At 34.2% G+C, this 26,993-nt stretch overlaps 1 protein-coding gene across 8 annotated transcripts in view; it reads left to right on the top strand.

Annotated features, from left to right (window-relative positions):
• POT1 (protection of telomeres 1) overlaps positions 1–26,993 on the top strand; it is a 78,244-nt gene that overhangs the window by 36,210 nt on the left and 15,041 nt on the right. For 7 of the 8 annotated variants that reach the window (XM_047694295.1, XM_047694291.1, XM_047694292.1 and 4 more), the window contains 7 exons: positions 6,575–6,705; positions 9,835–10,125; positions 13,127–13,282; positions 18,917–19,086; positions 20,184–20,272; positions 24,321–24,377; positions 26,600–26,756. In XM_047694295.1, the coding sequence (XP_047550251.1) occupies positions 6,575–6,705; positions 9,835–10,125; positions 13,127–13,282; positions 18,917–19,086; positions 20,184–20,272; positions 24,321–24,377; positions 26,600–26,756 (1,051 nt within the window). The remainder of the gene's footprint in view (positions 1–6,574; positions 6,706–9,834; positions 10,126–13,126; positions 13,283–18,916; positions 19,087–20,183; positions 20,273–24,320; positions 24,378–26,599; positions 26,757–26,993) is intronic. The other variant, XM_047694296.1, reaches the window with a different exon arrangement.

Genomic DNA, 26,993 nt, shown 5'->3' with positions numbered 1-26,993 from the left:
AGTAAAATTACTTTCAAGTTACAAATTGCTTTGCTTTCCATCTGCATTTTTAAGTTCTTCTATTTCAGTTTACTGGTTTCCCTCCACTTTACAAATCATGATTGAGAAAATCAAAATGTATACTCTTTTTCAGTTTGGTTGTCTTTTTTTCAACAATTTCTGGAAGCTTCTTATGTATTAATGATATTAGTCTCTTTTTTTGTCATAAGTGTTAAGATGTTTTACCCAGCATTTTAGTTAGAGTACTGATGGTCTTTGAAATACAAATGTTTAACCTACATTTGGAGTTGTAATTTTTTTTAGAGCGGATTTTCCACCCATTATAAGATCTGAAAAATAGTAGTCCTGATTTTCTTAAAATTCTTTTATATTGTTAAAAACAGATATTGCATATATTTCCTGGAATTTTGTTTTTGTATGTAGTTCAAAATGATCTTTTTGGTGGCAGCTCACTTATTTTAAAATCATTTATTAAATAATGTGATGTGTAAGTCACGTACAATATACATACCTGTACATAAAGATCTGTGAAGCAACACTTAACAGAGAGCCTAAGATGAATTTTCTTCTCACAATATGTGACCCTGTGATAGTTCTCCTTAACTGAGAGGAGGACTATTCAGATGTTTTCCAATTTTTAATCATTAGAGTATTTGCTGTAATCTCCACATAAACTTTTTGGAGATATAATAATACAGTCTTATTGTTAAATTCAGTTTTTTAGTTCTTCATTTATAATTTTAGTATTTTTTTAGACTTCGAGGAATATGTTGCTTGCATTTGCAATATCCATGCTAATTTGCTTTCTGTCTCTATCCCCTTCTGGACACTTCATATAGATGCACTTATTCAGCATGTGGTCTTTGCTTCTGGCTTCTTTCACTTGATGTAATGATTCTGAGGTTCATTCATGTTGTAGCATGTATTCATTTTGCTGAGTATCAATATACTTTTATAATTATTTTAAAAATTATTCTAATTGTTTTGTCTTTCTTATTTTCAATACAAACTCTGTGAGGATAGAGACCATTGCTAAGTATTACCATAAATCCTTATACCTAGGATACCATCTATTGTGATTACTCAGTACATGGAGTAAAATGTAAAACTCCAGAACATAGTTCCAGAATAACATTTATGAACTTATGAAATATCAGCCTACATACCTATCTATTCTGTGGGTTTTTGTTTTTTGTTTTTGTTTTAAATTTATGTATTTATTTATTTTGGAGAGAGAGAGAGAATGTGAGCTCAAGTGTGGCAAGGGGCAAAGGGAGAGATCTTTTTTTTTTTTTTTTTTTAATTTTTTCAATTTTTTTATAAACATATAATGTATTTTTAGTCCCAGGGGTACAGGTCTGTGAATCGCCAGGTTTACACACTTCATAGCACTCACCACAGCACACACCCACCCCAGTGTCCATAACCCCACCACCCTCTCCCGACCCCCCGACCCCCAGCAACCCTCAGTTTGTTCTGCGAGATTAAGAGTCTCTTATGGTTTGTCTCCCTCCCAATCCCATCTTATTTCATTTATTCTTTTCCTACCCCCCCAAGTCCCCCACGTTGCATCTCCACTTCCTCATATCAGGGAGATCATATGATAGTTGTCTTTCTCCGATTGACTTATTTCGCTAAGCATAATACCCTCTAGTTCATCCACATCATTGCAAATGGTGAGATTTCATTTCTTTTGATGGCTGCATAGTATTCCATTGTATATATATACCACATCTTCTTTATCCATTCATCTGTTGATGGACATTAGGTTCTTTCCATAGTTTGGCTCTTGTGGACATTGCTGCTATAAACATTCGGGTACACGTGCCCCTTCAGATCACTATGTTTGTATCTTTAGGGTAAATACCTAGTAGTGCAATTGCTGGGTCATAGGGTAGCTCTCTTTTCAATGTTGGTATGTATATTTCTAGCATAATATTTATGCTTCTCTTTCCTTCCTTCCATTACCTTTTTCAGTATAATCAAAACATGAGGGGATATTTATGTAATTTCACACCAACATAATAAAGCCACTGCTGGGTACCTAGGTAGCTCAGCTGGTTGAGCAACTGCCTTCAGCTCAGGTCATGATCCTGGAGTCCCGGGATCGAGTCCCACATGGGGCTCCCTCCTCAGTGGGGAATCTGCTTCTCCCTCTGACCTTCCCCCTCTCATGCTCACTCTGTCTTATTCTCTCCTCTCTCCCAAATAAATAAAATCTTAAAAAATAAAAAATAAAGCAACTGCTACTATATAAAATTTCCCTGTGAAATTATAAGATTGTAGTATATAATATTGTCTTGATTCAGTGATTTGCTTTCATAACTTTTACTTGGGTGTTTCAGTAATAAACTTTTATATAAATGGAAACTTACTGAAATACTGATTGGTTTATAAACAGTGCTATAGTAGATAAAAAGGAGGTAAAACAACTTTCATGGGGGAATTTTCTTGTGGATTGTATAATTTGTACGTGCATCCATGCTTCTTTGATTGGATGAATTACCAGCTTTCCCTTATAAAACTCCAAGGGAATTTACACTTAATCATGCTGATGAAATTAGGTGAATTACTCAAGATTGCAGAATATAGGACTTAATTTATCATTTGTTATCTTTTCCAGATTTAATCAGGTTACATGAAGTTAAAAGTTAAATACTTTGTTAGCAGTTTACATATGAAGTCTTACTAAAGCATTAAAGTCAAGTCTTTATCAAGTTTAAATATATATTTTAATATCCTAAAATGTATTTTAAGTAATTTATATTTATTTTTATATTACATTAGCACCTAAATGTACTATTTAGGTAGGTAAGGTAAGAATACTGATTTATGGAAGCTCTTTCTACTCTTCCTAACTTTCCTGCTGGTGTTAACTATCAAAATGGACTATTGTCTTTTAGTTTTGTAACTTCATTGTTAAAATATAAAGTTGTAAGTTCTTTGTAATTTCACAAGTTATTTTTCCTACATTTGGGAATAAGTTAAAATGAGGTATTGGGAAAGAAATTATTTTTATTAGTTTATGTAGCCTTTTTTTTTTGTAGCCTTTTTTGATGGATTATTTATTTGGTAAGACACTTCACTTCCTTGAAGCAGTAAAATAAAACATTTAGCAGTTTGCCTTGTTAGTATTTGTTAAAATGGGTAGCTTGGTTTCTACTCATGAATCATGCTAATTGAAAGAACCTGAAAGCTATTTAATATTTCATTTAGATTGTTACTTCTTTTGTTATTGAGAGCTAGTTATTGGACAGATTTTTTTTTTTAACATTTTATTTATTTCAGAGAGAGCCTACATCTGTGGGGGGAGGGGTGGGCACAGAGGGAGAGGGAGAGTATCCTAAGCCTACTCCCTGCTAAGCACGGATCCTGACCTGGGGCTCAATCTCAGGACCCCAAGATCGCAGTCTGAGCTAAAATCAAGAGTTGGACAAACCCAGGCACCTCTGGACAGATTTTTCTGAATGCCACTTGCTTTCTTGAATCTGAATTTTTGTTTCCTTCTTTCTTTGTTAATAAAAATCATATTAAAGAATTTGAAATCATAAACTTGATAAAAGTCATGGATGATACTTTCAAAAATATATATAAGCCAAGAGAAAAAGAGTAAGGAACAGAGACTTAGTGTATGATAGCTCAGATGAATGGTGTACAAATATGCTCCATGTAAGGAGATGCCACTTTCATCCACATAGTCACTTATATGAAAACATGCAAGTGTGGCGATTTTAGGCTTGTCACTCGAGTCCTGATGCAGCTGGAGAGTGCCCTCTTCCACACAAATCTGCACAGCACATGGAGCCAGCCCGTTTACCCACTCAGAATTCTGAGCATGCCCTTACCCATTTGGTACACACATACCTGTTGTGATGCTCTCTGGGCATCCCCTGAGGTTGCTTTTGTCTCTCCACAGTCCATTCCCACCCCAACTCTGAACCTGACACAGATCCTAACCACCCTAACTCTGAACCTGACACAGATACTGGGGGAATGGAGAGAGGGAAGGGTCTAGAGAAGCAATGTGTACATTGCAAGTGGCATTTGTGTCCCTCTTTCTGATGGTTTTTAAGAAAAAGCCAGATATAGATGCATGTGTGGGTGCAGCCAAGACTTCTACTCTCTTGGGCTCAGTAAGCAACCTCTGGAAAGCTTTTTGGGTTGTGCAGTATTTCTATTTGAAGAAGGAAAGGCTTTTTCTCATTTGCAGGAAAGCAGTGCAAAAGCTAGCGGTTGCCTTATAAAGACTCTGTAGATAGTGGACCTATCTCAGTTTCCCATGGTGTCTTTTGCCGTCCACCAAGTCACTTTTTGGAAACAAAAACAAGATACAGGAATAGAGATGATCAAGATGCCATAATGCATCTTGGATTTATAGAAGGGTACAGTAGAGCCATATGATACTTGCAAAAAAGAATGTGTCAATCTGTTAAAAAAATTGATCTTTGATTTTTTTTAAGACTGCTATGAGAAAAATGTCTTGAAACAATACTCCTCACAAATATAGCTACTGAAAAAGCAAACTCAGAATATAAACTTGGTTTCAGTGGATCCTGCTGATGTATTAAGAAATGAGATGTAATATTATTTACTCTTTGAAGATGCTTACCAAGATTTTGATTTTAAGTTTTTTTAATGTTCTCTAAATTATTTCCCCTTCCTCAAAGAAGCAAATTTCTTTTCCTCCCGGCTTCCTTCTCTCTTCCCTCCCCTCTCTTCTTCTTTTTCCCCTCTCATTCCTTTTTCCCTGTCCCTCCATTCCTGCTCTCTTCTGCTCCATTTCTTTCTCTCCCCTCCACTCTGCATTGTCCTTCCTTCCTTCCATTTTTTGCTCTGTGTCTGGTAATTGTTTACTGTCTTCATATTTTAAAATGTAGGTATGGTTTGTTCTAGGTTATAGACACTCATCTTGTTTGCTTTGTATGTAAGTACTTTGTTTTTCCATACTTTTTGGATTACTGCAGCTTTGTAGTACATCTTGAAGTCTGAGATTGTGGTACCTCCAGCTTTGTGCTTTCTCAAGATTGCTTTTCCTATTTATCTCCTCCTTGAGTGGGAAATCCGAGACAAGTAGAATTTTAATAAGGCGCCTTGATTGATAATGTCACTGTGGGGTGGGTGGGAAGAGAGCTGCCTGTCTGGCTGTAGGCTCCCTAAGGTGGTAATGCAGAGGGACTTATTCTGGGTGATAACTCCCACACCGGAAGCCTTAGTACTTCCTGGTTAATCAGTGAAATGTCCTTGAAAAACAGCTTGTGTTCCTGGACGTCGTCAGTTTAAATATTCTGCCTCCCAACCTGAAATCATTTTCCTGGGCAGTAGAGGTCAGGATGCATGGTTATTGAAACAGTTGTTGTGTGTGTCAACTTTTTTTTTTTTTTTAAGATTTTATTTATTTATTTGACAGACAGAGATCACAAGTAGGCAGAGAGGCAGGCAGAGAGAGAGGTGGGAAACAGGCTCCCCTCCGAGTAGAGAGACTGATGTGGGGCTCGATCCCAGGACTCTGGGATCATGACCCGAGTCAAAGGCAGAGGCTTTAACCCACTGAGCCACCCAGGTGCCCCGTGTGTGTCAACTTTTAATTAACCTTGATTTTGGCTCTGCTTTTCACTTCCACCCTTAATCCCAATGACTCCCATCTTCACTGTAGCCACTTTATGCTATGTTCTGGATTGTCTCCCCTCTACTTTTTATCCCTAACCCTTTGCTTTCCCATCTTCCTGAAACATTCCTGAAAAAATCCCCTGTTCCTTCACTCCCTTCTCCTCTCCTCCTTCACTGTTCTGGGTTTATGCTCTTCAAATATTGATATTGTAATTACTGTGGTACTAGGTAGGACTAGAAGGCAACACATTTTCTCAGTGTGCACCTTTCTGAAACATGCATATCAAAAGGCAACATCTGTTACAGTTTTTACTACCACCAGTATTTGAAATTTTCATTTTCACAACATCCCAACTATTAATCTATTTTGCCAGCTAAAGTGTCTATGTTTCTTGTTCTAATGTGTAATCTTCTGTAAGAAACTAGCAAATCCTTATTTTTTTTGAACTGTTGTTGTAATTTTCTATGAATTGTTTGTTCCTTTGAATTTCATAGTCACAGTAAAGTCCTGGGCTTTATAAGCAGTTTTCATAGATTCTTTATGCAGTATGCTGACTCTTCATCACATTTGCTTCAAATATCTTTCTAGTCTTTGTTTTCACCCTAATTTTAATTACATTTATTTTAAAAATTATATTTTAATTGCACATGTTTATCTGCTTCATGATTTCTAAACTTTGAAGTAATAAAAAAGTTACTACCCCTCCCGACAATTTATACTAATTAAGAATTTTAGTTTTGTTTTACTAAACTTTCTAAAGTTAATTTTTGTGGAACACTCTTGCAGAATAATTTGGCAGTGCATTTTGAGAGCCAAGAAACTATCTCTGTATTTTGATCCTGTTCTCAAAACTTTTAATTAAAAGGAGGGATAAGAGTTTGTTTAGTGGTTTGAATTCAACCATATTCTTAAACTTTGTCAAAAGCTTTGAAGTTCTAAAATGTAAAATACTTTTGTGTTTTCCAGATTATTGCTCAGTTGTAACAATTGTGGACCAGACAAATGTAAAGTTAACCTGCCTGCTCTTTAGTGGAAATTATGAAGCCCTTCCAATAATTTATAAAAATGGAGATATTGTTCGCTTTCATAGGTTGAAGGTATAGTTCGTACTGTCCAGAACTCATCTGTTTGAAGAGAACTGTGTATTTTTCTAGTTAGCCCTAATTATGTAGTTGCTGTGGTAGAACATGGCAGTAAGCTTTTCAAGAGACAAGAACAAATATAAATAATATTAGACATCAAATATTAATATTCAGAAACCTCTTCATTTGGACAAACTGCCTGCCCTCCCTCCACAAGAAATGCATTAGATGCCATGATTTAGCCTCATTGCAGGCTGTCTTATCACTTCTGAATGTAGATTGATAGTCTAAAGTTTCCATGTAGAGCTGGTTAAAAAAACAAAAAAACACCCTAAGTCAACAGGGCTTTTTTTTTTTTTTACTTTTTTATAAAATAATTATACAATGATTGAGAGGTTGTATTATTTTTCTGTTTGTTGTATTAATTCAAGTACAGTGAAAAGCATTGAGACATTAAGTATAAAATCAAAGTAAGTTGAACTTCATTTATGAAAGATGTGTTAAAATATGAACAGATATGTTGGTACTTTTAAAATTATGCTATCAACTGAATGTAAGGAAACCTTTAATATGAAGGTTAAGCTATTAAATAGTATGTGATTTTAAAAAAATAAATAAATACTTTAATATTTTAAATCCCTTAGGGTTTAAGCATTTCAATCCCTTCATCTTTTCCTCTTGTTATATGGGTTTCCATAAAGCTCTTTCATTATCTTGGTTGTCTTTTTTCTTCTAATACTTTAGTTTATCTGTGTCCCTCATGGTCAGTGCAATGCCCCTAGATGAGCACAATATTCTGGTGTGTTCTCTCTTAGTTTTGGTGGGAATTACCTTCTTTATCTCTAATCCCTTTCCCTGAGAATAGATGAATAGTAGAGAATATTTTTGTAAAGTTAAAAAGGAAATAGAAATATTATCATCGTAGCAAATTTATCCCAACTTCAAAAAATAACTTACTTCTCACATATTATTGTTTCAGACAGTGCACTCTTCCCTCCTCATGTTTTTAGTTGTTATTCTTGCTGTTGTTTAACTGAAGTAGGATATACATCTCTCAGTTCTATTTATTTTAAAGAGAATAGACTGTAAGTTTTGGTTTTTTAATGTCTGGCTAATACTTATGTGAGTCAACCATATTACTGCATATAGTTTCACTTTGTTCATTTTCATTGTTAAGTGTGCAAATGCATCAGAATTTATATATTCTGTGGGACATTCAGTTTGAGGATAATATGCTGCTATAAACAGTCTAATACATATCCTTTAGTAAATATATATATTAATATTTTTATTATTAATGAAAAATTTACTGGATAGGCTTAATAGATTAGCTGTATCATGTTTACTTGAACATAGATAATAGAATTTATCTAATCTGAAGAATAAGGATAAATAAGAGATTGATAGAACCCTGGGGACCTGTGCAATGATATCAAATTCTGAAACATCATTTGAGATGCACAAGAAAACTATGGGAAACAGAAATATTTATAGGAATACATAGAAATAACCAGAATTTTTCTAAATGTGATGGAAAATGTTGACTTACAGATTTTAGAAACTCAGTGCACTCCGTGCATGGCACCACAAAGCAAAGCATGCCTAAACAAATCACTGTGAAACCATTGAAAAAGATTTGAAAAAAGAACTTGAAATGAGCTGGCAGAGAAATAACACATTCCATATAGGAAACTGTAATACTAGCCGTCTTTGATTTCTTATCAGAATTAATGGCACTTGAGGAACAAAGCAATGATAAATTTAAAGTGGTGATAGAAAATTGATTCACCTGGAATTTTGTATCCAGAGAAAATATTTTTCAAAAATGAGAGAATCCACGGTCAGCATATCTTTACTACTATTGAATGCTAAAGGATGGTGTTCAGGACAAAAAAGAATGCTACCAGCCAGGAACTTGATGGTTAGGAAATAACTAAAAGCAAAGGAAATGATAAAAGACACTGTTTAGTTTTTCTTCCCATAATTTCATTAAAAGATAAATTACTGTTTAAAAGAAAAATGGTAACATTAGTAAACATGGAGTTTATAAAATATGTAGAAGAATATGAACGATAGCACAAAGAATGGTTAGGGTGGTTAAGTGGAATTAACCACCGAAAGGTTAGTACATACCTTCAAAGGTTATTACACTTTAAGTGTAAAATGGGATATGGACAAGTGGGGAATATGACATGGAAAGGAGGGATAATACAGTGGAACTATATTGATCCCAAATAAACTTTGAGATAAGGATTCTTTCATAGCTCAGAGGAGGTAAACAATACTAGTAAATTCAATATTAGACAGGAAAGGAACAATAGGAAAACAGTTTTTAAAAGGCAAGAAGGACACAAAAGGAAAACAAGTAAGATAGACTTAAATATAATCATATCAATAATTTTATGTAAATGGACTAAACACTCGACTGAATAAAAAAAGAATAAATACCAACTTCCTACAAGAAATGAAGACTTCACAAACAAGTTATAAGTAAAACTATAGAAAAGATACACCAAGCAAACAATAAGCATAAGGAAAATGAAAGCACTATATTAATATCAGACGGAGTATTGAGGGAGATTAAAAGCGGGGGGATTTTCATAAGGATAAAAAGATTGCTTAATGAAGATGTAACCATGCTAAATGCACCTGCATCTCCCAGCCAGGCCTCAGAATTCGAAAGCCAATCTTTGTGTCTTAACTTGTCCCTCAGCCAGACTGGTGACACCTTCGCCTCCCTGCATTTTATTCACTTTGAAGTCTTGTATTTAAGCATTCTGATTTTCCTTGTAATGGTCATAAATAATTGTCACTTACTTACTTTTCCCTTTGTAAATTACACATTAGTAAGAAAAGTAATAAATGTAAAAGTGCAAGCCTGGTAGGATCAGGGAGTCGACTACCTAGACCTTTAAAAAATAGAAATAAATACTACATAGTGTTCTAAGTTTACATGCTGCTTGTGGATCTTGATACAGCCCAGTTGACTTTTATAATTTTGTGTGCTAATTAAGTAAAATATATTAAATAAGCATATCTTCTATTAACTATCCTGGCAAGACTTTATAATCTTTCAAATTTCTTGAGTTTTGGGGTTCTGCGTCAGTAAGCTGTTTTGTTTTCTGCTTTGCCCAATTTTGTTAGATCCAAGTGTATAAAAAGGAGACTCAGGGTATCACCAGCTCTGGCTTTGCGTCTTTGACATTTGAGGGAACTTTGGGAGCTCCTATCATACCTCGTACTTCAAGCAAGTATTTTAACTTCACTGCCGAGGACCACAAAATGGTAGAAGCTTTACGTGTTTGGGCATCAACTCATATTTCACCTTCTTCGACATTGGTAAAATTGTGTGATGTTCAACCACTGCAGTATTTTGACCTGACTTGTCAGCTCTTGGGCAAAGCAGAAGTGGATGGAGCATCATTTCTTCTAAAGGTAGATATTTTAAATACTTGAAATTATAAATTAGCCCCACCTACATATCTAAACAGAGCTTATATTTCATTCTGGTGGGATAAATGTGCATACTATATATTATATTAAGAATTTTAAGTCTAACTTACCATTTTTGATGAGCCTGGATATTCATGCAACTCTACTCTTGAACTTATACTTTCAGAGAAAAATAACATTCTCAATAGCTTAAATATAGTTTATGCTTTATTTATTTCTTATTTTAGTATTAATAAAATATAAAGTTGTTTTTTATGTTATATTTTAGTTGCAGTTCTACATACTCGTATTTCTGCTTCCCTGTCAGGGTAGCCTTCCTATTTACTTTCTTGGCTAATTCATGTTGGGTTCTTTTCCCATGTCATTTCACTGCCTGTTTCATTGGGTAGATCACAGATAGTTTTGAAGTGTTTATTTTTGTTCTTGTTCTGTTTTGTTTTTAAATCAGCATGATTTTTTTTTTAAATTTCTTTTCAGCATAACAGTATTCATTGTTTTTGTACCACACCCAGTACTCCATGCAATACGTATCAGCATGATTTTTAAAAAGTAATGTAAGGGGCACCTGGGTGGCTCAGTCTCTTAAGCGTCTGCCTTTGGACTCGGGTCATGATCCCGGAGTCCTGGGATTGAGCCCCGCATCAGGCTCCCTGCTCAACGGGAAACCTGCTTCTCCTTCTCCCACTCCCCCTGCTTGTGTTCCCTATCTCTCTGTCTCTGTCAAATAAATTAAAAAAATCTTGAATAAACAAATAAATAAATAGTAATGTAAGACCCATCTGATCTTTGTTTATACCTACCTCAATTTACTCATGAGTAGCTTCTTTAAAAAAAAAAAAAAAAGAGAGAGAGATTTTATTTATTTATTTGACAGACACAGTGAGAGAGGAAACACAAGCAGGGAGACTGAGAGAGGGAGAAGCAGGCTTCCAGCTGAGCAGGGAACCTGATGCAGGGAGCGCAGTCCCAGGAGCCTGATCCCAGGACCCTGGGATCATGACCTGAACCCAAGGCAGACGCTTAACGACTGAACCACCCAGGCTCCCCGACTCATGAATAGCTTCTGAAAAAGTCAGTTGTCTGATATTAATCCTCGTCTACCCATCCTATGCAGAATACATTTAAACAAGCACTGCTTCAGTTCTGCTCCTATCTGACTCAAACAGTAAGATAAGAGAGTACAGAAGCACGAGTATTGGGTTTAGCTTTATCATCATTTATACCTTGCCCTTTTGAAGGAATGGGGAAGATAGAAATCCCTGAATAAAAGATGAAGTTTTTAAAGTTGAAAGTGACACATTTATATGCACGTGAAATACTCAAAAAATAATTGCATGCTATAAAAAAAGTTAAGTTGGGGTGCCTGGGTGGCTCAGTGGGTTAAGGCCTCTGCCTTCAGCTCAGGTCATGATCTCAGGGTTCTGGGATTGAGCCCCACATCGGGCTCTCTGCTCAGCGGGGAGCCTGCTTCCTCCTCTCTCTGCCTGCCTCTCTGCCTACTTGTGATCTCTGTCAAATAAATAAATAAAGTCTTTAAAAAAGAAAAAAAGTCAAGTGTCTGCCTTCAGCTCGGGTCATGGTCCCAGGGTCCTGGGATTGAGGCCCACATCAGGCTCCCTGCTCAGTGGGAAGCCTGCTTCTCCCTCTCCCACTCCCCCTGCTTGTGCTCCCTCTTTTTCTTTCTCTCTCTCAAATAAATAAATAATCGTAAAACAAACAAACAAACAAAAAAAACCACTCTACACTGTACAAATAATATATTCATGATAAACATAACAAGTGTCATTTCAGATTGATGAAGACAGATTGTTGAATGGTTATTGTTACCTATTTGGAAAAAGGAGTCAGATCTATTTATAAAATATACAAATTCTAACAGATTAAGTATTGATATAAAATTACAAAAGTTCTAGAATTTATTTAAAAAGAAAAAAAAAAGACTAGGTTGTAAGTGATTAAAACTGAAGCATAAAAATAATGTAGCAACACTCTACTCTCTCAGCTCCTCCCCCAAAAGACTGGTGGCTTCGTCTAGAAAGCTATTTTGAAGTCACAAAAACAGTATATGTGAAATGAAGGAACAGTTTCCAAGGGGAGAAAAATGTTTGGGACATATAATGTAACTATTTCCAAAGTGTTTGTTCTGGTTTTTTGAATAATCTAGGGAACAGTGAGTGACCCAAACTCAGCGATTGTTTATTTGAAATTTGGCCAGTCACCAACATTATTGAATACTTCCTCTGTAAGCTGACCCTGGCAGACAACCTCTCTTGTAGAAATATCAGTGTTTTCTGTTCAGTAAGCCTGTTTCTCTTGTCCAGCCAAATTTCTTACATACAGAGGCATTTCTTACCTCATGCCAGATGTCTCTTGCCATGCCCTTTTATAACAAAGCGTAGCAGTGTCTTAAAAGCCTAGCACAACACAGGCTAGCTGACATGTTGAGGGTGATGTAGTACATACTTACTCATCCTGTGCCCTTTGTCTCAGCATGGTTTACATAGCAATCCAATATATCTTTTCCTTTTCCTGCACTCATGATTTTCAGGCATTTGAATTCATAGCCTCTACCATAAACCAAATGTTTCTATCTGTACTTTAAAGGCCTTTTCTGAATTAGAACAAAGTGAAAAAATGAGCAAAGTTTAGAATACATTTCTAAAAGTTAGGGATTTATACTTAAGAAAATTAGCAGATATAGTCATAAGGGTTTATATATAAGCTGGTAAGAAGGATAAATTCAACAATATGTTAGTACTTTTTTCTAAGTAGTGTGAATTTTTTTCCTCTTTACATTTACTACATGTCCTATATCTGTGCAGTCCTTTACAACCAGAATATACACCATATTTAAAGTTCAGCAGGTATTTGGGGGAATACCTTTATTTAAGTTTAAATTATTAACAGCAAATAAAACTCTTTTAAAAATCTTTTACAGTTACACAAAATGATCATTAAACTTTGCTCTACCCTATTATGGCAGGTATGGGATGGCACCAGGACCCCGTTCCCATCTTGGAGAGTCTTAATACAAGACCTTGTACTTGAAGGAGATTTAAGTCATATCCATCGGCTGCAGAATCTGACAGTAGACATTTTAGTCTATGATAATCATGTTCAAGTGGCAAAATCTCTGAAGGTGATGTTGAGTAGCAAGTGTTTGCTCTTTTTGTTTTTATAAATGCGGGTTAAATCTCATTTACAGGTGATATTTGAGGTCTAGAAATTAACTCCGAATTTATTTTTTCTTTAATTTTTAATTTGTAAAATATTTTGAAAACAAATTATTAGAAAAAAACTCAATTATTGGAAGATACATTAAGTTATACTGGTTTAACAACTTTTTAAAGTAGAATTAAAGAAATTCCCTGGAAATTTCCAGGAAAAGTTTTTTGTATGAAGTTGTATAAAATATTCGTAAGCTTAAATGGTAAGCTTTACTAATTGATTTTTCAAAATCTAGCCTACAACTTTGTACTCATTAATTTAAGAAACTTTTTTTAAGATTTAATATTTTATTTGATAGATCACAAGTGGGGGGCGAAGCAGTTGTGGGTGTGGGGGGTGGGGGAGTGGATCCCAGGATCCTGATGTCATGACCTGAGCCAAAGGCAGAGGCTTAAGTCACTGACCCACCCAGGTGCCCCAGTTTCAGAAATTGTTAATCCACCTCATAAATTGTGTGTGTTTATACTATACAGTTTATTAGAATTTGCTCACTGCTTTTGAGTTATTTTTTAGGTAAAAGTGAACTGTCCAGATATGGCACTTCTTGATTATTAATATTGGGAATATTTTATTTATTTTATTTTTTTAATTCCTTTATTTGCAAGTATCTTTTCTAGCAACAAGTGGCATCAATAATAGCAATAATAATAGTAATATTTGTTAAGCACATCATATGTATTTAGTACTATCGTGTGCAGTTGGTATTGTCACCTTTCACATTTTACAAATGAGAAAACTGAGCAGTCACAGGTTAAGCCCAAGATTTCATGGCTACTTGGGTGAAGCCAGTATTTGAACATAGTGTTTGTTTCCAGGATCAGTCCTTTTAAGCAGTATAAAGAAATGACTTTCTTTATTGCAAATAGATTCTGTCCTACCTTTAGGGAGTTATACAGCCTACTTATAGAAAGTTATATGGCCTACTTATGGGAAGAAAACAGTAAAAGTGAATTGCAGTTGTTTTAGATCTGAATTTTATGCCCAGTTTCCCTTTGTAAATAAATGTTCTTGAAAAAGGAAATCGTTCCTCAGACACACAAATAAACCCACCCAAATAAACTCAAATCAATAAATTAGGTTAAAGTCAGGATCCAGGAAGGTGATAACTGAATTTTCTTGTCCTTTATGTGTGTGTGTACATGCTTTCATACCCAACATATAAAGATAAAATGACGCTGAAGATGCATTTTGATGCTTTTCCCTAATTTTCTCTACATTGATTACTTTATTTTGAAAACAAATGTAATGATAAAACCAATTCAGAGTCTTTTTTAAATACAGAGTTTTGGGGCACCCGGGTGTCTCAGTAGGTGAAGCATCTGTCTTGGGGTCAGGTCATGATCCTGGGGTCCTGGAATCAAGCCCTGCATCCTGCTTCCTGCTCAGCGGGGTGCCTGCTTCTCCCTTTCCCTCTTTCTCTTACCCACCGGCTTGTGTGCTCAATCCCTCTGTCTCAAGTAAAATAAATACAATCTTAAAAAAAAAATACACATAGAGTTCTTATGAATGAAAAAGATTTACATTTTTAGATTCTACTTTCACAGTTTAATTCCCTTCTCTTTCTCTGTGCTGCTTTTATAGGTCTTTCTGTTCTCCCTCGCTTGTCCTGATTCCCTTGTCCAGGTCCTGAACAGCACCTAGCACAGTGTTTTCCTTTTAGTAAGGATGAAGTAAATAATATCTACTAGTGAATGAGTGTGAATTTATGTCAGATTTTTTTCAGACCCCTTTTTGTCTGCTTTATCTCACCCACTAGAGGGTGCTCTGAGCACACATTACTAAGAAACTATAGGGCACTTAATCTTTTTCTGAAAATACCATAACATTACATTATTTATCTGTAATATAATAGAAAAATGAAAAGGATTTTCTCTCTGTAAGTAATGTAACTGGAGGCTTTTATTTAATGTATATTGGCATCCCATTTTATTTGTTTTAAGACAACTTTATACAATTTGATATTAAGAAATCCTGAGTCAGATGACATTGATACAAATGAATTCTTATCAGTACTTGAAGACAGCTGTTCGAAATTGCATTTTTATACTGAAATACATGGAACAGATTTTTGTTGTATAGGAACAGGAAAAATTATTTTTAATAATGAATAATTAAAAGAATCTTAAAGTATAATATAATTGGCTTTTATATATGTTTTATAATTGAAATCATTCTTAACATTTTTCTTCAATTTTGCTTTTAAGTGTTAACGCAGGCACACATGCATAAACCCACATATACATGGAAAGACACACACACACACACACACACACACACACAAATATTTTGAACTTTTTGTCTAGAAATTAAACTGTTAGATTCCCAATCATCAGTCCTATCCTGACATAATTTAAAAATAATTATAAAAATACTTAGTCATAATTATGTTTTGGCCTTCAGTGACCCAAGAGCTATAGTTCGACTGGTTATTTTCAGACATATGGAGGGAATTTCTCGATTGTTTGTAATGAATATTAAAATTATTTCTAAAGGGATAATAATTTTTTAATAGCTTTATTTGCTTTGCTTTATTTTTGATGTTTACTGAAATGATTTTATCACAGTTTTTGAAAGTGTATTTTTATAATTTTGGTTATGACTCCCTCACTTCTATGTTTAGAATCTTACCCCATTACTGACAAGACTAAGCGATATGTGTCTATTATAGTAGAACATCTGGCACATTTCATAGTATATTTAGCAAGCTTAAAAAAAAAAATACAATGCCTCCTCCAGAAGGAATTTCTGGAAATAACAGTTTGTGATCTTGATAGACTATATAAATAAATTCTTTCTTGGTCTTTGTTGTTTTATATGAAAGACAGTAGTAGAAAAGTTAGTGTAATAAATATCCATGTGCCTATCAATCATCTAAACTTAACATTTTCTTTTAAACTTAACATTTTTAAATGTTCTATTACAATAATTTCAGGTACTTTTAATTTTTAGAACATAAATCTCTACATACTGAATCTTCTTTGTACCTCTGTTCATTCTTAGTTTTTGCTCCCTAGTATCTTCCTTCTGTTTATCCTAATACATAGTTATGTACACGCATGTTTATTATGCTTTAAGTACTTATCTCTGAAAAATACATATAATATATGTATTATTCTCTAATTTACTTTCTTTGAAATTACATTTTTAAGATATATCCATGTTCATATATGTATCTGCATTAATACCACAGGGTCTTAATTATTATAGCTTTATTTTTATTTTTTATAGCTTTATTTTTAAATGATACTCTGTAGGGACGCCTGGGTGGCTCAGTCAGTTAAACTGCTGCCTTTGGCTCAGGTCATGATCCCAGGGTCCTGGGTTCAAGTCTCACACTGGGCTCCTTGCTCAGCGGGGAGCCTGCTTCTCTCTCTGTCTCTGCCTGCCGCTCTGCCTGCTTGTGCTCCGTCTCTCTCTCTGACATATAAATAAATAAATATTAAATAAATAAATAAATAATATTCTGTAGATCAAGCAAACCTTCCCCTCTCCCTTTCCAGTTTAGTTTTCAGACTTGACTTGCTGTTCACGTTCATACACATTTTCAGATCAGCTTTTCAAATTCCGTAAAAGACACTGGGGATTTTGATTGAAATTACACTGATTTTAAAAATTAATTTGGGGGGGGAGATTACTATCTTTATAATGTTGAAGTTTTTTGTTTATGAATATGATCTCTTTCTCCATGTGTTCAGGCCTTTAAAAATTTTTTTTTATATCTACACAGTAGGGCATATCTCTAGAGGGAGGTGGTTTTATTTATTTATTTATTTTAAGTAAACTCTTCACTCAGTGTGGGACTGGAACTCATGACCCCAAGATTAAGGGTCACATGCTCTACTGACAAAGCCAGCCATGGACCAGCACATGTTTAGGTCTTCTTTAAGTTCTTTTTATATACTATACTGGTGTGTTACCTATATTTTAAAAGAATCACAGAATGATAAATGTCCAGAAAGAGTGAGACAAAAGTAAATAGAAGTTTTTTCTTCCAGTGTCTACTTTGGATACCATGAGGAAAATCAGTTTTGTCGTCTTTTCTTTTTTCTTTCTGTGTTTTCCTTCTCTGACTCTTTTTATCCTGCACCCGTGCCATATTGTAGGGGTCAGTGGAAAAAGAAAAAAAAGACCTAAATCCCACCTCCTTACAAAAACAGTACTGGGAGGAAAAAGTTTATATAGCTTCTTTCTTTGAGTAGGTGTCAGTTTCTTTGATTAACATTCTATATCTGTCATTTTAAGTCTTCTACATTAAAAGAATATCAAATACTCTACATTTAAAGGACATTTTTAAGATTAAGCAAGGTATCTACAATTATAGAATATTTAGTTCAAAATTATAATTGGTTTAATCTGGTATTTGAACTCAGAATTGTATAGGCACAGTGCTTATTACAAAAGTTTTCTTTCCATAAAACTTGTGGAATAGGGGAATATTTTAATATTACATTTTTTAAAATTCTAGTATTCTCATAATGAGAGTATTTTAGCAATCATTTAATTAAATCTTTTTTTAAAGATTTTTTTTTATATTTATTAGAGAGAGAGACAAAGATAGCGACAGAGCGCACGAGTGAGATGAGTAAGCATGAACAGAGAGGAGGGGGAGAAACAGATTCCCCTCTGACCACGGAACCCCCTCCCAAGGCGGGGCTTGATCCGCCTGATCGAGGATCATGACCTGAGCCAAAGGCAGACGCTTAGCGAACTGAAACCACCCAGGCGTTCCAAATCTTACCTTAAAGTAGCTAAAACAAGTTATTTTCAGTAATCTCAAACAGTTTTCCAAATCAATTAGAGGGCTTGAGTTTGAGTTTAAGCAATGGTTTCTTAACTACTGCATTTTATTAATGCTAAGACTCAGTCTTATTTCACACTTTGATATCTCTGACATGGAAATATGTCTTCCATTTGGAAAAAAACATACAGATGGATACATACATAGAGAGATACATGCATGTATACATGTACTTATATATTGTATGTAGATGTGTATACATGCGTTTATGTAAACATATACATATATATTTATATGTGTGTGTGTATATATATGGATATATATACACACATACACCCATGTACTTTTCTATGCACACACACACAGAAACACATTTTGGTTTTTTGTTTTTTGTTTTTTTTAAAGATTTTTTTTTTTTTTAAAGATTTTCTTTATTTGACAGAGAGAGAGAGACATCACAAGTAGGCAGAGAGGCAGGCAGAGAGAGAGCGGGGAGAGGAAGCAGGCTTCCCGCAGAGCAGAGAGCCCAATGCCGGGCTCGATCCCAGGACCCTGGGATCATGACCTGAGCCGAAGGCAGAGGCTTTAACCCACTGAGCCACCCAGACGCCCCCACATTTTGGTTTTGATACAGTGTCCTTAGGGCTAATACCTAGCACAGACCGGTATAACACACCAGGACCTTTCTGATCAGTAAGTACCCCTGATTGTTGGTCTTATGCCCCACATTGCTTTGTTAAGTATTTTATGTATCAGAAATTGTTTGATTTTTTGACATTTTCTAAATAATAAATAATATATTTTTAGGTTGGAAGCTTTCTTAGAATTTATAGCCTCCATACCAAACTTCAGTCAGTGAATTCGGAGAACCAGGCAACATTGTTAGCTCTAGAGTTTCATCTCCATGGCGGTACCAGTTACGGCCGGGGAATCAGAGTCTTGCCAGAGAGTAACTCTGATGTGGATCAATTGAAAAAGTAAGCATATTATATGCCTATTTAGAAATTGTAAATAAGGTATTAATTAAGCTGCTTCCAAGATATTGTTGTACTGGACTGGGGTGGATGGATCTGGTAAGTTCTTTGTAATCGATCCTCATGACTTGTGCCAACTATCCATTTGTTTAAATAGATGAACCAAATGAAACAAATCAAGCAATCGCAGGTTCAAATAGCTAAATAATAGCAGAGCTAGGAATGTAGTCTTAGGTTTCCAGTAGTTACTTGTGCATTTAGGTCTACTCTGTGCTTGTGCTCTTTTTTCTTCCACCATTGGGCACATTTCCCAAGTACACCAACAGACAGTTGAAACTGGAGTTTAGCTAGAGTTTGGAAGACTTGATAAATATCTAGAATTCCAAACATACGTAATCCTGCCATGAAAAATATTATCTCTTTAAAGTGCCTGTGACTGATAAAATCGGTATCATAAGTGTTTTGGAGTATCATATTTTAAAAACTTTTCGATGTGCCCAGAAAGTGAATAGTATCTTAAGTCCTGCTACATTGGCAGCTTTCTTTTTTGTGACACATCCCTAATGCTCACTGTGTACAGAAACTTTTTCACCAGTAATCTACAAAAGTAAAAATAAATCTTCTGCATATCTTAAAGAGCTCTAGAAAATAAACCCCATTCAGTAAGTTGAAATGAAATACTATTTTTACATTTTAACGTATTGAAATCAGCATGACTTTTAAAACCAATTAAATTAGCTATTTTAATAATCTTGTCTCAGTTTTACTTATTTCTTATATTGCCCGATATAGAGCACTTTCACTTTTGGACTCTGGAATGAGATTCTTCTAACAGAATGCCATCATTAAATTCCCAGTTTATTTTTGTTTGCAGCATTTCATCATCCTACTGTTTTACTCATATCTTTGTAGAATCAAGTTTTTTAAATTTAGAGTACCTTTGGGGTAGCCATAGACCTTCTACTGAAGAAGTGATACACATACCCACATAATTTTTATACAATTTCATTGATTTCTTGGTTTATAAGGATAGAACTAAACTGATCATATTGACTTTGTTTTATGCAATTTGATTTGAAATTATATTCTTTCAATTATAGGGTTTTAGAATCTGCCGATTTGACAGCCAATCAGTGTTTTGATGGTATATGCCATTCAGAACACGAGGACAGCTTTCGGACTCTTTCAAGTAAGGACAGTTTTTAATGTTAATGGTTTAGTCCTTGTTAACTAAAATGGCTTTATCAGTATTAGTTCTCTTTTTTAATATCGTCCCATCTCTGCCTCTCTTTTTTGGTTAAATCCATATTCATTGTAAAGGAATAGGGTAAATCTATATCTGTGTCCTACATAAAGGTAACATTATTTCTGCCTTAATTGTATAATTGCATTTTCAAATTGGAATGGTAGGGATTACTTAATTTGTGATATATGTAGTTATTTATGTATGTATGATACGTTGTGTGTATATATGTGTACATGTGTATGTATTCATTAAAATTCTGTATTTCCTAGGCAACCACTTGCCAGTTTCTAAAATGAACAGTGGTTGTTTTTGCTGCTTCATTTCAAAGAGCTAGATTATTTTTTGATCATAGATATTTTAGAAATATACATGGTCTCCAATCTTTATCAAATTCATCAAGTTCCTAGTTACAGGATCTTAAGCAAACACTTGGTTCTATATTTATATTATTGCCTACCTGAAGAGGTGACTATTCAAATCCAAATTTAAGTTTTACAGATTTTCTCCTCCACAATTTTGCTTTCATATCTGCTGGCACTTTCTGGGACCTAGAATCTATGTCCTGTTTTTATCCCATATTTTTTATTTCAATGTAATTCCTTCCATTATGATATTAACTATTTTATGAGTATTTTCTCTTCTATACCAGTAATGATAAGCATTAATATTAACATGTATTACTTGGTTTAGCCACTTACTCAGTGCCTAATCTTAATAGCACTCCTTTGAGTTTGAATTTTTTTGTCCCTTTTACAGAAAGGAAACTGAGGCTTTGAGTGATGGGGGTCATGTAATTTGCCCAGGGTTACTAAACTATTAACAGATGGCGAAGTCAGATTCAAGTGCAGCTTATTTTTTTTTTGTACATATTTTAAGTTTATTTCTTTATTCTCTCTGCCTTATTTATTTTCTCCACATTTCCTAGCATCTTGGTGATGGCATTTTAGCCAATCTGTGATTACTTAAACTACCATTAACAGGCCAATCTACTTCAATTGACAGTCATTTGGGGACAGTATAATTTGTAATTATGCTTTTTGAAATGCCTTTTCTCCTTTTACAAAGATTCTTAAATTGTTTTTAAATTATAAAGTTAATACATGTCATGATATCAAGTTACAAAGCTTCCCCATGCCCTTGTGCCTACTTCTGAGGTTATGTTAATAGTTTAGTGTGGTTTCTTCAACACTTTCATGTTTATACAAATATATATACCTATACATAGACGGACACGACTTTCCCCCTCTGTTTAAAATATCTGTCAGGGGTGCCTGGGTGGCTCAGTGGTTAAAGCCTCTGCCTTCGGCTCAGGTCATGGTCCCGGGGTCCTGGGATCGAGCCTCACGGCGGGCTCTCTGCTCAGCAGGGAGCCTGCCTCCTCGTCTCTCTCTCTCTGCCTGCCTCTCTGCCTGCTTGTGATCTGTCTGTCAAATAAATAAAAAATCCTTGAAAAAAAAAATAAAATATCTGTCAACTTGGAGCACCTGCGTGGCTCAGTTGGTTAAGCGTCCCAACTCTTGATTTCAGCTCAGGCCTGGATTTCAGGGTTGTGGGTTTAAGCCCTGCATTGGGCTCCTCTCTGGGCATAAAGCCTACTAAAATTTTAAAAATGGGACCATACTCTATTGTTGCTTTCTTTAACAGTAGATAATAGACCTTTTATGGGCTAATCCATGTTACTTGAACTCATTTTTTTAATAGTATACAGTATTTCATAATACGATTCTAACATTGTAAATCCAGCTATTTTCCATTTGATAGACATTCAGGTTGTTTCCAGTTTTTAGCTCTTAACAAATAATGCTTTGAAAACAATCCTTGAACAATTGTACGTACCTGCTTTTCTTTCTCTAAAATAAACTCCTAAAAGACAGGTTGGTAAATCAAAGGGTAAGCACATCTTTTATTTTAATAGATGCTGTCAGATTATATGACAGAATGTCATAAGATTCATATGCAAATAACACTCTAGGAAAATGTCCTTTCCTCATACTCTCAGTGGTATTGGAGGTTAGCAGTATACGTAAATTTTGACAGTTTGGCAGGTATAAGGTGATATCTTACTTAGTTTCCTGAGTGCTTGGAAACCTGAAAATATTACATATTTATCAGCCCTTTTTACTTCCTCTTCTTTGAATTGTCTGTTCTTACCCTTTACCTGATTTTCTGTTGGATTTTTTAACCTTTTTTTCCCCTCAGTTTGTGGGAGACCATGTACATATTTTACACTGATTTTCTTATTATTTGACTGCTTTTAAGGTTTTTGCCATTGTTTTCACTCATGCAGAATGGCTGATATTAAGGAATCAGATTCATTGAAATCATACTTTGCCAGCTTGAGTTGTCCATTCAGGTTCTCTTGTCATGGATTCTTATGCCATTTCTTAGTAATGTTGAAGGAGGAGGACAATAAATCGTATGTTTATATATGATGCCACATAAAATAAATTAGAACTTACTATACTATTATATGCAATAGGATGTAAGCTAAAGTAATCGCAAAATATGGATACCTTTTTAGTCTCAAACTCTTCATTTTAAAATGAAAGTACTTTTAAAACCTACTGCTCTGTTCACTACTTCTGCTTTCTTGTTAAAGTAAATCCTATGTTATGGTGTTCATCAAGTCATCCTATTCAATTTAATAAGTTTAATTAATATCTTACCTACTTCTCCCTTTGTTTCATTTACAATGTGTTTTTCCAAAATAATAAAAATTTTCAAACATACAGAAAAGTTGAAACAGTTGTACAGTGAGCACTCAAATACCTACTACCTGGATCTTCTTTGCTCTGTCATATACTTCTCTCTGTCTTTTAATCCATCAGTCCATCTTATATTTTGACATATTTCAAAGTAAGTTGCAGTTGTAAATGTACCTCCTAAGCACTTCAGAATAAATATCATTAACTAGAATTCAATATTTGTTGAGGATTTTTTTTTAATTTTTGGTGTAAAATTATATGTAGTGAAATGGATACCTTAAGTGTACCATTCCATGAGCTTTGGCTAATATATAAGCCCATGTAAGTTAAATCCCTTTAAAAATCTAAACATTACCCTTGTTGAAGAAGGTTCCCTCGTGCTTCTTCCCAGTCAATCCTTATCCCCACTCCAGGCCCATGAATTCTGATTTTTTTTCTACCATAGATAATTGTGCCTCTTCCAGAACTTCCAATAAATGGAATAATATATTATGTACTCTTTTTTATGTACTATATATTTTTAAAATTCATCCATATTGCATGTATTAGTAGTTTGTTCCTTTTTAATTCCTAGTAGTATGGCATGAGGTAGACATTTTCTTAAATACGAATTTCCAGTCATTGTAGCACCATTAGTTTCCTTTCTATAAGATTACTTGTGTGTCTGTCAGAAATCAAGTGAATATAAACATGGATTTATTTCTGGGCTGTCCAGCTGGAAATGCTCAATAGTATGGTGTGAAGTAAGCATTTTTTTTCCCTCATACTAATTTCCAGATTGTTGCAGTACCAGAGTTTTGCTCTCCTTTTGGATTGTCTTGCTGCCTTTATCAAAAATGAAATGCAGGTTTCTTTGTAGGCTTTCTTTGTAATTTTGTTGCTAGGTTTTTGTCAGTCTTTATGCCAGTATCATATTTCCTTGATTATTACAGCTTTATAGTAAGTCTTGAAGTCTGGTAGTATAAGTCTTCCAGTTTTGTTCCTTTTTCAGGATTGTATTTTATATTCTAGGTTCTTCACATTTTCACTTAAGTGATAGAACCTCTTGTCTTTTTCTGCAGCAAAACCTCCTCAATTTTGATTAGGAATATATTGAATCTATAGTTCAATTTGGGGAAAATTGATGTCTTAACAGTTTTGAGCCTTCTAGGCCATGAACATAGCAAATTTTACTCTTGTTTAGATTTTCTTCAGTTCCTGTCAGCAATGTTTTACAGTTTTCAATGCCACATGGGATTTTTAATGGATTTTAAAACTGTATAACTCTTTTTCCCTTCTTCATGTAGGCTCTGGATCAGTATCGCTATATGAGGTAGAAAGATGTCAGCAACTATCAGCTACAAGTAAGACCATGTTTTATTTCTGAAATGTGGGTGTAATACTGTGCATAATAAAGTCTGTTGTTACCAACTAATTTGTTTCTAATTTTGAGAGCAGATATCCATGAGGGCAAAAATATAGCCCTATTTATATTTTATTTCCCTCCCTCAATAGTAAGTGGCATAAAATGGAACCCAGAAAGATAAATGTTTTAAAATCAACTATATATTTAAGTCACATAGCTGTAGATTTATGAAACATAATCTAACAGTGCAGTGGGGTTTTCTTTGAGAATGTAAAATACCTTATATGACATAATTTTTATCTGCTCACCCTGTGTATTTAGCTCTGTGCCCATAAAGGAGCTCCTTACAATATACCCCCAAACTTTAATGTTAGCAGTGATAGTAAATCTGTCAGATGCCCTCTTTCTGTTATTTCAGCTAAGGTTAAAAAGTTGAAGAAAAAATATTTTTAAGCAGAAGTCTATTAAGTGAAATTCTGTAATATACTTATAAAAATAAAAATTTGAGTTTCTCATTATTGGAGAAAGAACATATAACTATGAAATGGGGGAAGCTCAAAGAAAGAAGCTTGTTTGTGGTGGTATTACTGGAATAGGAAGTGCCCATATGTACTCATGGTTTTATAGATAGATACAGAAGTAGATGTAGATAGGTCTTTGTATATATGTATTCATTCAAATACATACTCATACATATATAGGTGCATGTGTGCAAGTATAGGTATGAACACGTGTGTGTATATATACCCTACGTCTGTGCAGTTAAAGGCTTCGAAATAATGGCACAGCCCACTAGCAATGAATGCACCTAGTACACAAATCTTGGCTTATAAATAATATTCCCCCTTAAAAGGAATCAGGACAGCTTAAAGAAATATCAGACTCCAGGACTGGGGCAGGAGAACTCCAAGATGAGTCTGGAACATCTTGTGCCATGCTCAGTAAATGATGGAGCACGCCAAATTTGATATAATTTGAGCATCAAAATGAAAAGTACTAACGATGAAATAAAACTGAATAAAGTAGGAATCCATTAGTCCATGTGGGTAATAAACAAAAGAACGAATGAATAAACAAATGAGATGAAATGGAAAGCTCTTAGTTAAAGTAGGAGTGTCAACTAATAAATGTAAAAGGAATGATGAAGTTAGGGAAGAAAATCATTTTGCAACCAGGATAGTAGTAATTGATTTAGCTGTAAATCATCAGTGGGCCCTAAACTGTCAGGATCCTAAATGTTACTGAGGAGTGGGATATTTGTATTTCCCCAAGTACTTTCTTATTATAAAGGGGAAAATAATAAATTTATAGTGGAGAGACCTGCTGAATACCACCATAACCAACTGAGCAAAGTTAGCATTCCCAGGAGTGAAAACACTCATAACATATATGGCTCTTAAAAAATATGTGTGTGTGTGTGTGTGTATACACTTATATATATAACTAAAATTATAAATTATTATATATTATATATAATAAAAATATTAAAATTTATATATAAAATTATATATTTATATAAATATATGTTTTAAATTTATATATAAAATTATAAATTATTACTTTTATTATATATGATATATATATATAAGCCTCTTAATATGATACAGAGAAGGACACTTGTAGCACTTCTTATATAGTATCCTGCCAAAAATGCATGATCTGTATCTGATTGTGAGCAGAAGCAGACACACCCAAATAAATGGCCTCTACTCCAAATATTATCAGTGTCGTGAAAGATGGAAAGCTGAGGGAACGTTCTACATCAAAAGAGTCCAAAGAGACAGGAAAAACAAATGCAATGCGTGGTTCAGGATTGGATTCTGGACCTGAAAAAAAAAATCTAAATAAGAACATTATAGGCACATTTGGAGAAATTTGAATAATGTCTGTTGATTCAGTGATAATATTACATCAATATTACACATTCTGAGATTGAAAATTACACTGTAATAGGTCAATGAAATTTTTTGTGAAATACACACTGAAATATTTAGGGAAAAAGGAGCATGATATCTGCAAACTGTTCTCAAATGATTCATATATATGAATCTGTAAGGAGATATACATGGAGAGAGAGCTAAAGACAGATGATGATAAATGTGGCAAAATAAAGCTGACAAGATAACTTAATTCAATTCTGTGTCTGGTTTGGGGGAGTTCATAAGATGAATATTCTTATTCTTGTAGATTATCCTAATTTAATCTAAAAATTCTTTTCAGTACTTACAGATCATCAGTATTTGGAGAAAACCCCAATATGTGCTATTTTGAAACAAAAAGCTCCTCAACAGTATCGTATTCGAGCAAAATTAAGGTCATATAAGCCCAGAATACTCTTTCAGTCTGTTAAACTTCATTGTCCTAAATGTCATGCACTGTAAGTATTTTCCATAATAAAACAGAAGTTTTTATTTCATAATGTTCATGAATACATGTTTCAAATATATCAGTTTAAGTCCTGGCAATGAGTAGATTATGACTTTGTGTATTGTATTTTGAAAGAGTGGTAACATTTTTAAGAGAAAATACTAAAATATTAGTAAATCGTTCTGATATTTCTTTTATTGGTAAATAAAAGTAGGTGCTTTTTTGAAATCTGAAATTCAATTTAGTA

The sequence above is a fragment of the Lutra lutra genome, chromosome 11 (genome assembly GCF_902655055.1).
Source record: "Lutra lutra chromosome 11, mLutLut1.2, whole genome shotgun sequence".
NCBI lineage: Eukaryota > Metazoa > Chordata > Mammalia > Carnivora > Mustelidae > Lutra > Lutra lutra.
The sequence above is the reverse complement of the archived record's forward strand: the minus strand, read 5'-3'. Positions and strand labels throughout refer to the sequence as shown.